Source organism: Nerophis ophidion, linkage group LG13 (assembly GCF_033978795.1).
Source record: "Nerophis ophidion isolate RoL-2023_Sa linkage group LG13, RoL_Noph_v1.0, whole genome shotgun sequence".
NCBI lineage: Eukaryota > Metazoa > Chordata > Actinopteri > Syngnathiformes > Syngnathidae > Nerophis > Nerophis ophidion.
This window is the reverse complement of record NC_084623.1, coordinates 3,274,494-3,287,561: the sequence shown is the minus strand read 5'-3', so window position 1 is coordinate 3,287,561 and position 13,068 is coordinate 3,274,494. Positions and strand designations below refer to the sequence as shown.

At 43.6% G+C, this 13,068-nt stretch overlaps 2 protein-coding genes across 4 annotated transcripts in view; both read left to right on the top strand.

The window, feature by feature from the left end:
* The window catches only part of ift88 (intraflagellar transport 88 homolog), a 36,839-nt gene extending 31,225 nt beyond the window's left edge, over positions 1-5,614 (top strand). The window contains exons 23-24 of the mRNA XM_061918253.1: positions 3,985-4,092; positions 5,205-5,614. Of these exons, the coding sequence (XP_061774237.1) occupies positions 3,985-4,092; positions 5,205-5,329 (233 nt within the window). The 3' untranslated portion in view covers positions 5,330-5,614. The remainder of the gene's footprint in view (positions 1-3,984; positions 4,093-5,204) is intronic.
* A 1,776-nt stretch (positions 5,615-7,390) lies between these two features.
* On the top strand, positions 7,391-12,066 carry il17d (interleukin 17d). Of its 3 annotated transcripts, none has more exons than XR_009809241.1 (3): positions 7,391-8,130; positions 11,030-11,645; positions 11,890-12,066. XR_009809241.1 is itself a non-coding variant. In XM_061918252.1 (2 exons), exons 1-2 carry the CDS (start codon positions 7,820-7,822, stop codon positions 11,370-11,372), a joined length of 654 nt encoding a protein of 217 aa, XP_061774236.1. In that variant the 5' UTR covers positions 7,391-7,819; the 3' UTR covers positions 11,373-12,066. The 3 variants fall into 3 exon arrangements, 1 of the variants encoding a protein (XP_061774236.1); XR_009809240.1 differs by having other exon boundaries at positions 11,030-11,857; XM_061918252.1 differs by having other exon boundaries at positions 11,030-12,066.
* The last annotated feature ends 1,002 nt before the right edge of the window (positions 12,067-13,068 follow it).

Genomic DNA, 13,068 nt, shown 5'->3' with positions numbered 1-13,068 from the left:
ATGCCTCACTGATTCGAGTATTTGGCGAGCGCCGTTTTGTCCTACTCATTTTGGTGGTCCTTGAACTCACCGTAGTTTGTTTACATGTATAACTTTCTCCGACTTTCTAAGACGTGATTTATGCCACTTTTTCTGTCTCATTTTGTCCACCAAACTTATAACGTTGTGCATGAATGCACAAAGGTGAGTTTTGTTGATGTTATTGACTTGTGTGGAGTGCTAATCAGATATATTTGGTCACTGCATGACGGCAAGCTAATCGATGCTAACATGCTATTTAGGCTAGCTGTATGTACATATTGCATCATTATGCCTCATTTGTAGCTATATTTGAGCTCATTTAGTTTTCTTTAAGTCCTCATAATTCAATTTATATGTCGACACACTATCTGTATTTAATATGGCTTTTAATTTTTTGCAGCTCCAGACAATTTTTTTTTGTATTTTTGGTCCAATATGGCTCTTTCAACATAATGGGTTGCCGACCTCTGATCTACATCAACAATGGGATTTTCCTGAGTGGATGGACAGGACAGATTTAAAATATCAATTGTTGATTTTTTTTTTTTTAATCGATTAAAAATCATTACAAATAAGAATCACAAATAATTTAAAAATCACTTTTTTTTGGACATCCCTACTATTTATGGCTCTTTGAAGGGAGGCAGACATTGAGAAGTTTTTTCTTTCAAATAGCTGTTCAAAAGACCAAAAGCATATATACTGAATTATGAACTCAAAATAGTATTTATTTTTTTTACAATTCTAGTATGTATTTAATGTCTTTTTAAAAAGTGGCGTGCACGATTGCGGATGCTATATTTGCATGTGCATAAAACAAAAAGGTTCACAACTGGGACTCAGTTCTTAACGTTCACGTGAAAGAGCTGTTCAAATGACTACTCGTTGGCGAAGGTCCCATCTCTGTCCGCATGCAACATGCAGACACCACATCTCCCAGAGCCAACGCGTCAGCCCTTACGCCTTCTACGCCGCCTCCCAGTGATGGATGCCTTGGCGCCGCTGCATCACACAGCCTTCACTTTGTCCGTAAACGCCGCGAGCCTTGTTGACGTCTGCAGAGCAGCAGTGACTTGCTGGAAACCACGTTCACAGGGAGCAACTCCAAACGTGAGAAACGGCCTGACAGTCGGTCGCAATGTTGAACTGCGCTCGCTTGTTTGAGGCGCTTTCGGATATTTGTGAAAAACCTCGAGAGGACCTGAGATTTTTCCCTCTTTTCTGTAAAAGTCTGCATCGAGGCTCCTCTCAGTGCAAGAAGAAAATAATCACTCTTCATCTATTTGGCTTTTAATGTGTCGTGTCTTTCTTCAAACACTTCTTCCAAAAAATAACCTCAGAAGTAAGGCGGAGTTGCTTAAGCCTTTTCCACTCAGGGTCACATACTAAAAAAATTGAGGATTTGGAAGCCTTTTAGATTTTTTGAGGGGAGTTGGGAAGCTAAAACCAACCATTGTAGATCTGTCTAGGCAAGTAACTTTTATTATGGGCCTGCTGTAATGCAAGCAGCCCATATTATGACTGCTCAGACTTCAACTTGTATTATAGCTCTTCTATCTTACTCTTCCCCAATTAATGAGAATCCGGTGCCCTAATCACTTGGCCCGATGTATCAAGTCAAGCACTTAGGCATGGAGACTGTTTCTACAAACATTTGTGAAAGAACGGGCCGCTCTCAAGATGCTACCTGTGCAACAAATCCAGTCGTGACATTTCTTCGCTCCTAAATATTCCAAAGTCAAATTTACTATAGGAAAAGTAAAGAGTTTGGGAACAACAGCAACCCAGCCACCAAGTGGTAGGCCATGTAAACTGACAGAGAGGGGTCAGCGGATGCTGAAGCGCATAGTGCAAAGACTTTCTGCACAGTCAGTTGCTACAGAACTCCGAACTTCCTGTGACCTTCCAATTAGCCCACGTGCAGTACGCAGAGAGATCCACGGAATGGGTTTCCATGGCTGAGCAGCTGCATCTAAGAAATACATCACCAAGTCCAATGCAAAGCGTGGGATGCAGTGGTGTAAAGGACATCACCACTGGACTCTAGAGCAGTGGAGACTCCTTCTCTGGACTGATGAATCACACTTTTCTATCTGGCAATCTGATGGACCAGTCCGGGTTTGGAGGTTGCCAGGAGAACGCTACATTTCGGACTGCATTGTGCAGAGTGTTAAATTGGTGGAGGAGGAATTATGGTGTGGGTTTGTTTTTTCAGGAGTTGGGCTTGGCCCCTTAGTTCCAGTGAAAGGAACTTTGAATGCTCCAGGATACCAAAATATTTTGGACAATTCCATGGGATGGCACTTCAATTTCATATGTGAGTAAAGGCAGGTGGCCAGATACTTTTGGCAATATAGTGTACATCCCTGTTTTCCAGAGACGTAGCATAAAAAAAGTGCCTGAAAGATATTTATTGACTAACTTGATCGTTTCTGACTATAACATCACTCTACCTTTGTGATAAATCCCCACTTTAGACCTTTCAGTTTTGATTGATATTGGTGGCTCCCGTGGACCAAAGCGGTCGTGATCTACAAGAAGATCACAGCCAGCCCACAGACACGCTTCTTCAAGCAAAATAGCCCGTAAATCTTGTCCTCTTGCTTTTTAATCTTCTTTACGCAACAACTTGGTTCAGAAAATGTTGACTTTAAATGCAGAAGTTCCTTAAAATAACCACAAATGCCACAGTACGGTGACGACTAAAGTTAAAGCCTTGTTTACTTATGATGTCCGCATGCAGGTCAAAAAATCACATGTTTTTGCTAACTTGAACGGCCATAGAAAGTGTCAGGTTTAAGCACCAAACTATCTATTAAACAGAACAAGAAGCAAGGAATCAGGCAGAGACAGAGTTCAATTTTAGCTCATGAGGAGAACGCATGGAGCTGCACACTCAGTTACAGTTTCACCCTACGCTCTGAGGCACAGCCCACGCGCCCCACTTTGTATTCAGGAGTTCCCTAGTTACATCGCTGAGGCTGCTTCTAAAGGAAGGGGACACATATTATGCAAGCAGCTCCAGTACGCACAATACTTTATTATTCAGAACATAAATGTGCTGGGGGCCTTGTGATTTCACCCTGTCTCTGCTTTGTCTGCCTGCTGTCGCCTTTTCTTCGTTGAGGTCTTGCTTCGTCCTTGGCTGTTAGCAGGCTGAAAGACAAAAACATCTGTGGCGAGGCAACTCCTAACGTGCAGTGGAAGATAACAAGTTGTGTGCCTTTGCAGGAAAAGAAAAGTACAGTTTGAGCACAGTAGATAATAAATATAGCGACGGCCTTTAAGCATAAGAGTTGTGTGAGCACTTATATATTCTACTTATATATTCGAAGATTTGCCCCAAAAAATCTGACTTGGACATGCGACCCTGCGGTGTGAACATAGTCCCAGCTGGCCTTCAGTCAGCATGTCCAAACATTAGGGGTCCCAGGATTGAACCCCGCAGTTCAGCTTGTGTTACAGGAGACAAAGCATATTATTATTAATGTCAACATTTAACATTTTGCTGTTTTTTTCACTGTCGCTCTTTTATATGAAGATTGTGTCTCTGGCTGGTCTCCCTCGTGTTCTTGTCATCCTTCTTGTGTGTCACTCCCAGTTGTGTAACGGCACATGTGGCGGCCTTGTGACTTTGAAGGAATTACATGAAGATGTGTTCATGTAGTTGTGGCCGCCACATCTGAGCTTCTGTGTCTGTCCTTCCAGCTGAGGAGGACCCGCACATTCCTGCACACAACGTCATGCTTCTGACTGCAAACTCATCTTTACTTCTCCGCTTTTGCTGGAGAGAATCCTCTCTAGCCTTTCTGTCTCCGGCTCACTGCAAGTGACACCCAGATGAGACACACATGTCCCCGCAATGTCGGCTTTAAAACCAGCACATGTCTGAGCTGCTAAAAGGGACTAAACCGGGAGGTAAAAGGAGAAGGGAAGTAGAAATAATGCAGGTTTGTGTTGCAGACAGCGGCCGCAGCAGCAGCAGTCATAGAGGAGAGCGTCTGGGCGCCCAGGTGATGTCACTTCCTGCCTCTAATGAGCCTTATGAGAGCAGCAGCCCTAAAGAACTCGGTGAGAAACCTCACCTCTGTCGTCCTATCACGCTACTTTTAACTCCTTTGTCGGAATTGCCTGCCAAAATATAATGTTCATCCCCCGCTCCAGCTCTTGCAGTCTTGCTTTTGATGTTGTTCAGTCCCAGTTGACTCAGCTGAAACCAGTGATAAATGCAGATACTGTATTTCCTGGAATTGCCGCCGGGTATATAGTAGGCGCCTGCCTAGAATTACTGCCGGGTCAAACTCGTTTCACAAAATTTTATTTTTATTAGCGCATGTCTAGAATTTCCACCGGGTCAAACTCGTCACGTCACGAGTGACACTTCACCTGTCATCATTTTCAAAATGGAGGAGGCTGATTTCAATCATTTGAAATCGCATAAAGGGAAGAAGATTAAGAGCTATTCAGTAGGATTTAAAGTCCAAGCTATTGAATATGCTAAAAAGAACAGTAAGCAGCTATGTTTTATTAATATACCGTAGCTGCGTGTGTCAAATATGAGTCATTAAATGACTCCCGCCTCCTGGTGGTAGAGGGCGCTAGTGATCCTTCTTGCGACTACTCGGCTGCAGAAGAAGTGACAACAAGCAGCAAGAGTGAGCAGCGATCCTTTAGTTTTTCCTCTCGCTTGCACTTTTAACATGGAGGATTACATATCTAAAATAAAACACTTTTCTAAACTGGACTTTCAATTGAAGCAGGAGGTAATAAAGGAAGATCTCCATCGAGACAGAGAGACTTTTATAACTGAAGAAAGATAAGGAAGACTTCTATAAACAAGTTATTGATGCTTTTGATCAGAAGGAGCTGCGCATGGACTTCATTTATAAGTAAAGGTAAGACCATAATAATGTTTTTTTTATTAAATGTGCTTTTCATGATGGTATCCTTACATCACACTCAAATTTATAAGCGCAGGCCTAAATTTACCGCATGCTGGAGTGAGAAGAGGTTTTAAATTAATCAGCGCCCCGGCGGCAACTCAAGGAAATACGGTACATGTACTTCTGTAACTTTGTGTTGCTGCCATCTTGGTCAGGTCACTCTTACAAAATAGATTTTCAGCTTGACATGTTTTTATAAATAAAGGATATTGATGGATGGATTTGTGTTGTCTGGTGTAGACGCTTCCTACATGGACCCACTGGGGCCTCTGATGGAACGACCAAAGACGGGGGCCAAGGTGCGCGTGGACGACGACGACGACTTCGCAGACGACGATCTCGGAGACGAGCTGCTGCCAGAGTAACTTCACCACAGTTTGCACAAACACTCTTCTCCTGCGGTTCAACACAACTACAACTTTTTACAGCTACGTCTTACAAAAACCTGGTAGGAGTCACTTAACTGGACTGGTTTCTGCCCAGTCTAGTGCACAAAACTGGGATGCTAGCCAACTTCCTGTTTTGCCTTGTTTACATTTGTAAAATACTGTAAGAGATTTTCCAAGCAGAGACTGGATTTATGGCTCTTTGCAGGGAGCCCGATCTTGAGAAGCCGTTTGAAAGACTCGTCATTAAAGTTAATTTTTTTTTTATCAAGGACACAATCAGGAGTGTCAGTTATTTTAGAAGATGTAGATCAGAATCATTTATATTACTCTCGGTGGGAATTATTCTGAAATATTGGCTGTTATTGTATTGTTTTTGTTGTGTCTTCATTGTAAATATTCCATAAGGCGGTCCCTTATTTCCATGCTTTGGCAGTGACATCACCAGTTGGAATGTTTACTCACCTAAAATGTGTAGCTTTTTAACATGATAGGGAAAACAATACAAATAAGTAAGAATAAACTGCATTAATGGATATAAAATGTCTAAAAAGAACTAAAATGAATATTATAAAAGAAGACGGAGGGAGAAGACAACTGTTAGGTTCAAACACCGAACTATCTATTAAACAAGACAAGAAGCAAGGAATCAAACAGAGACAAGGTCTCTATTCAGCTCATGAGGAGAGCGCGTGTGAACCTGCACCCTCGTACAGTGTCACCCCACGCTCTGAGGAACAAGTTCCACACGCCTCCTCCTTTATTTGGACATTTCCTGATTAAATAGCTGCAGCTGCTTCTACGGGGAGAGGTCATAAATGGTTCAAACCAAAAGGTGCGTGGAGCGGTGTCAGGTTTGCCTCCTCTCTGCTTGTAGATTTTGGGTCCTTCCTATGGCAGTCCAATAGATCAAAGAAACTGACACCTCCATGGTGCATCCCATCGCACACAGGAGGTTTACAAGCCGTCCGCCTTTTGCGTGATAAGATCAAAGACAGCTTTTGTCTACACAAAATATGTAACAACCTACTCAGTGGGCTAGTGGTTGGAGTGTCCGCCCTGAGATGGGTAGGTTGTGAGTTCAAACCCCGGCCGAGTCATACCAAAGACTATAAAAATGGGAGCCATTACCTCCCTGCTTGGCACTCAGCATCAAAGGTTGGAGTTGGGGGTTAAATCACCAAAAATGATTCCCGGGCGCGGCAACGCTGCTGCTCACTGCTCCCCTCACCTCCCAGGGGGCGATCAAGGGTGATGGATCAAATGCAGACAATCAGCTCGCCACACCTTGTGTGTGTGTGTGTGTGTGTGTGTGTGTGTGTGTGTGACTATCATGGCACTATTAACTTTAACTTAAGTGTGTGTGTGTGAGACTATCATGGCACTATTAACTTTAACTTAAGTGTGTGTGTGTGTGAGACTATCATGGCACTATTAACTTTAACTTAAGTGTGTGTGTGTGAGACTATCATGGCACTATTAACTAACTTAAATATGTGTGTGTTTGTGTGTGTGTGAGAGAGAGACTATCATGGCACTATTAACTTTAACTTAAATACGTGCGTGTGTGTGAGACTATCATGGTACTTTTGACTTAAATATGTGTGTGTGACTATCATGGCACTATTAACTTTAACTTAAATACGTGTGTGTGTGTGTGTGTGTGAGAGAGAGAGAGACTATCATGGTACTTTTAACTTTTACTTAAATACGTGTGTGTGTGTGTGCGTGTGCGTGCGTGCGTGCGTGTGTGACTATCATGGTACTTTTAACTTTTACTTAAATACGTGTGTGTGGTGGGGGGGTGAGCCTGAGTGTGTGTGTGTGTGAGAGAGTAAGTGTGTGTGTGTTTGTATGAGTGAGTGTGACAACGTGTGTGTGGTGGGGGGGTGAGCCTGAGTGTGTGTGTGTGAGAGAGAGAGTAAGTGTGTGTGTGTGTGTGTTTGTATGAGTGTGTGTGACAACGTGTGTGTGGTGGGGGGGTGAGCCTGAGTGTGTGTGTGTGAGAGAGAGAGTAAGTGTGTGTGTGTGTGTGTTTGTATGAGTGTGTGTGACAACGTGTGTGTGGTGGGGGGGTGAGCCTGAGTGTGTGTGTGTGAGAGAGAGAGTAAGTGTGTGTGTGTGTGTGTTTGTATGAGTGTGTGTGACAACGTGTGTGTGTGTGAGATCCACATGTTAGAGTGTAGACCCAGAGAGGATCCAGGCAGCTGCAGTGCGACCCTCCCACTCCCACGCTGGGAGTAGCAGTGCTCTGCGTGGAAAGAAGACAGGAAGCTCACTTCTATTGAGATGGGACTTTATGAGCTTCCTGGTGGAATGAGGCTTGGGACATGATCGTGGATGAGACATGCTGCCGAACTTCCACCCGCACGCCAGAGTTGTTCCGACGCGACATTCCCACGCCGTCCAAGTGTCCCACTGAGAGGATCTCAGCAAGGCTTTTGTGCGTGGACTTGAGGACACGTTGTCATGCACCGTGGGCTCCGAGTCCTGCTGGCCGCGCTGCTGCTCCTCCACGCCGCCGCCATGGCCGCGGTGGGCGGGCGGGTGAGGAAGAAGGTTCCCCGGGCCCGCGCGTGTCTGGACCTCCCCGAGGAGATCCTGGAGCAGATGTTCGGCCGCCTCTCGGTCGGCGTGCTGAGCGCCTTCCACCACGCCCTGCAGCTGGAGCCCCGGGACCACGTCCACCTCAGCTGCCCCGGACCCGCGCGCTCCTCGGCGGCCGACAGCCAGAGCCGCCTCCCGGTCAACCTGCTCAGCGTCTCGCCCTGGGCGTACAGGTCAGAGCTCCCGGCTGGAATCTTTTATAGCTGAATGAAAAGTCTTGCATTGAAAAGGCGCCAACGTGTATTAAAAACCACTCATTTCTCATCAGTAGTTGGATGTGCAGTGCCGGACTACACCACCAGATGTCGCTGTTACACTTTCCAACGTGTTTGTCGTGCAGCCTTTCAGCTACAAGATTTGTGTTTAATGCGTCTTTAACCATGACTAAAAATCCTTATAGCGTTTTTCAGACTATAAGAAGCACTTGAAATCATTAAATTTTCTCAAAAATGAAAAGTCTGCATTAGAAAAGGTGTTAATGTGTATTAAAAACGACTCATTTGTCATCGGTAGTTGGATGTGCAATGCCTGACCACACCACCAGATGTCGCTGTTACACTACTTGGACTTTTATTAACATTCAAATGTGAACTTTGCAGTACAGATAAGGAAATGTCGTTGCATTAACTCATGGTAGTGCAGGATAAAAGAGCAATAAGATGCAGATATAGATAATTACTGTACAGATAAATAAATGCATCCAGGTTTATGGATGTATGTTATATTGTCTTTATATTCCAGCCACTTTATCCTTGTTTGGGGGGAATTGAGGGGATAATTATGATGCGTTCAATAGTCTTCCGGCCTGAGAGAAGAAGCTGTTACAGAACCTGGAGGTTCTGCTACGGAGGCTGCGGAACTTCTTTCCAGAGTCCAGCAGTGCAATGTTTATAATGCAGCAATTCAGCAACAACATTTCTGTTAAATGCGTCTTTAACCATGACTAAAATAAACTATAGCGCCGTATTTTTCAGACTATAAGGCTCACTTAAAAGCATTTTATTTTCTCAAAGTAACCTGATGCACTTAATGAACGGCATAATTCTAGTTGCTATTTTATTTGGTACATGGTGTAATGATAAGTGTGACCAGTAGATGGCAGTCACACATAAGCGATACATGAAAACTGCAAGATGACGCCAGTAAACAACACCAAAACTTTATATGTTCCATTGAGAATATAGAACATTACACAGCGCTCAAAAATCTGTCAAAAAGTTTTTAGTAGGACTTTGGTGAGCTATGAAGCCGCACCGCTTGGTGAATTGTACTCTGCTTCAACATCATATTATGCTGTGTGTACAAGGTAAGACATTATCTGGTGTTTTGTTTTACAATATTATGCAAAAGCAACTTTTCTTACCTTGTTGTACCTGCTTATGTGTATTTAGGATCTGCATAAGTCCTAAAATTTGCGCACGTCCGCCTTTGTAGTCCGTGGGGACCCTGTAGTCGATGAGCTTCTTCTTTTTCTCTATCTTCCTGTTATGTGACATTCATCCTCCACTGTTGCCATTTCTAATATAAAGTAGTGTAAAGTTCTTACTTCTGTCAGTAAACTCGCCATGAAAGCACTAAAACATACTGGTGTAGTGACTTTACATTATTCACCCAAGGAAGTAGAGTAATTAGAGAGTTCCGGTCGGACGGTTTTTCACAGAACACGTTTCAAGCGTTGTTGTTGCTACACTTGTCTAGTGAGCCACGGATGAGGAAATGCTGCTCCGTTATTGACGTCAAGTTTGAATGTCATCAAAACAGTTAGCGCCTCCTTTTGACGCTTCTTCCACTCCCGTCTTTGGACGCTACAACAAAGATGACGGGGAGAAGACACTGTCGAAGTGGAGGCACGTAAATAAGACGCATCCTGAAGAGACTTGTCAGAAAGTGAGTTGAAGAGGATGTGTAAAACATCATCTATGCAACATTTTGAGCAAATACCCACCATCACATGTTATGTAGACCACAAGGAAATATTTTAAATTTAGAAAAAGAAAAAAAAGACTTCTTTTAATGTGCTTTATAATCCATTGCGCCTTTTGTATGAAAATAGACTCGCTCATCGGCAGTGGACCTTATATTCTGGTGCGCACTGTGGTCCGACAAATACGGTAGTTATGTTTGAGTCTGACTGGTATGCACATTTTTACTAACCTGTGAGGTTTTAGCCCAATTAAATCTACCTAGCAACAGGTAGATTCTGTGTCCCGTGGAAAACTGTCGGACTGGAACTCTCTAATAACTAAAGTTCCTTGGGTGAATAATGTAAAGTCACTACACCGGTATGTTTTAGTGCTTTCATGGTGAGTTTACTGACAGATAGAAGTAAGAACTTTACACTACTTTATATTAGAAATGGCAACAGTGGAGGATGAATGTCACATAACAAGAAGATAGGGGACAGTGTGGCCGTGTCAGCAACCTGAGGGTTCCTGGTTCAATCCCCACCTTCTACCAACCTCGTCACGTCCGTGGTGTCCTTGAGCAAGACACTTCACCCTTGCTCCTGATGGGTAGTGGTTAGGGCCTTGCATGGCAGCTCCCACCATCAGTGTGAATGGGTGAATGTAGAAATAGAGTCAAAAAGCGCTTTGAGTACTTTGAAGGTAGAAAAGCACAATACAAGTATAACACATTTACCATTTAGAGCGCTACACATGCGACTGCTAAAGTAAATATTTTGTGTGGAAGTGAAGTTAGAAAAAAGTGAAGTAGGTGGCAGAAACCTCCCTTTCCTGGTGTGTCATCTCTGTAGGGCTGTTTTTTTCTTTTCTTTCTTAAATGTAGAGAAAATAAAACATATTTTGGGGTTTTTGGACATTTCACTTCCTGTAATGCTGTTAAAAATCCCAGTGGCAAGTGAACAAGGTGCATGTTTGGTTTAGGCGGCCACTTGCTAGGCAGATTTCAGTCAGGACTCAATCAGAATTTCCCAACTAATCTGGTGTGAGCTGTAAAGATGACAAAGTAAGGCCTGACAGGAATGGCTAAAAAAACTAAAATGTAGCAGTTTGAGTCATGGCTCTGTATTGAATGTATACGCCGATCCCCCGTCCCCGTCTATGTTTGCAGGATCTCTTACGACCCCACCAGGTTCCCGCGCCACATGCCGGAGGCCTACTGCCTGTGTCAGGGCTGTCTGACCGGACCTCATCGCCAGGAGAGCGACCAGTACCGCAGCACACCTGTCTACGCTCCCTCCGTCATCCTCAGGAGGTCCGGTTCTTGTGTCGGGGGCCGCCACTCCTACTCTGAGGTCTACGTCTCCGTGGCTGTGGGGTGCACTTGTGTGCCCCTGCTGGACAAAGACCGGCTGGTGCAGAACGGCAACCAGAGTCTGGAGTCCTGGAGAACAGAGTCCAAAGCGGTCCGCTCCTTTTCGGCAGCGGGAAGCAAACAAGTAGACGGAAGATGAGTCCATTTTGATGACCTCGGCCCAATGAGACCGACTCGAATCAGATCATATGTCGCTTTAAACGCAAACTTATACCAGGTGCAAAAGTTGTATCTGTCGTTCAGACTTTTAGAAGATAATGTTCATTTTCATTGATGTGTTTATGCTTGTTGTTGTTGGCAGGGTTCTGGGAACTGTGCTGTCTAATCACTTGGTAGGTTAGCTACATGAGAACCTGGCTACATGAGAAGTTATCTACATTTGGTTATCTGCATGAGAGGTTAGCTACATTTGGTTAGCTACATTTGGTTGGCTACATGAGAAGTTATCTACATTTGGTTAACTGCATGAGAGGTTAGCTACATGAGAGGTTAGCTACATGAGAGGTTAGCTACAAGAGGTCAGCTACATTTGGTTAGCTGCATGAGAGGTTGGCTATATGAGGTTAACTGCATGAAAGGTTAGCTACATGAGAGGTTAGCTACATGAGAGATTAGCTACATTTGGTTAGCCGCATGAAAGGTTAGCTGCATGAGAGGTTGGCTGCATGAGAGGTTGGCTGCATGAGAAGTTAGCTACATGAGAGGTGAGCATTATCTTTGTGAAAATATAATTTTTAGATTCAGCTCTTGAGTTGTAACAAAACACAAAAGTCATAGTAGTCAAGTCTGTTTATACTTTTCTGAAGGATTAAAAAAGTAGATTTCTAAACAAATGCTTCATTTTGGCTCTTTATAAGTTTGTTCAGTAAATATTCTATCGTCTCTCTCAATAATCTTCACTTTAGCGTGGCGAGCGTGCTCAAGCAGAGCCGTGCATGGAGAGGCTACAGACGACTGGGCTGGAGTTGGTAGCAAACATGGCGCCCTCTAGTCACGTGACGGGCTTCTGACCAATCACAGACTGTATGGCCAGAGCAGTTTTAGAATCTGCTGAAGGGTTTTAAAACCTTGAATGAAGTATATTAGATTCATGAAGCTAAGTGGGGACTTATGTCAATATATTGGTGTTACTTTCCGAATGATCCTCAATGTTCCCACGTTTTCTCACAACCCCCAAAGGCAGCACAGACATGCTGTGTTTTTCAACCTTGTTTGAGCCAAGGCACATTTTTTGCGTTAAAAAAAAGCAGAAGGCACACCACCTGCAGAAACCATAAAAAGTAGTTGTCACAATTGTTGGATATGACTTTAAAGTATAAGCAAGCATTTAGACTATAGTTCTTGTCTCAAAGTAGGTGTACTGTCACATCACACTGACTTATTTGCACTTTTTTGCTCTTTTCCTGTGTGTAGTATTTTACTTCCTGTCTTGCACTCCTATTTTGGTATTTTGCTGTAGCAAGTTTCATGTCTTCCTTTAAACGATATTTCCCACAACTACTTTGTTTTAGCAATCAAGAATATTTCAGTTGTTTTTATCCTTCTTTGTGGGGACATTGTTGATTGTCATGTCATGTTCGGATGTACATTCTGGTCGCGTCTTTGCTCCACAGTAAGTCTTTGCTGTCATCCAGCATTCTGTTTTTGTTGTCTTTGTAGCCAGTTCAGTTTTAGTTTTGTTCTGCATAGTCATCCCTAAGCTTCAATGCCTTTTCTTAGAGGCACTCACCTTTTATTCATTTTTGGTTTAAGCAATAGACACCTTTTTACCTGCACACTGCCTCCCGCTGTTTCCGACATCTACAAAGCAATTAGCTACCGGCTGCCACCTACTG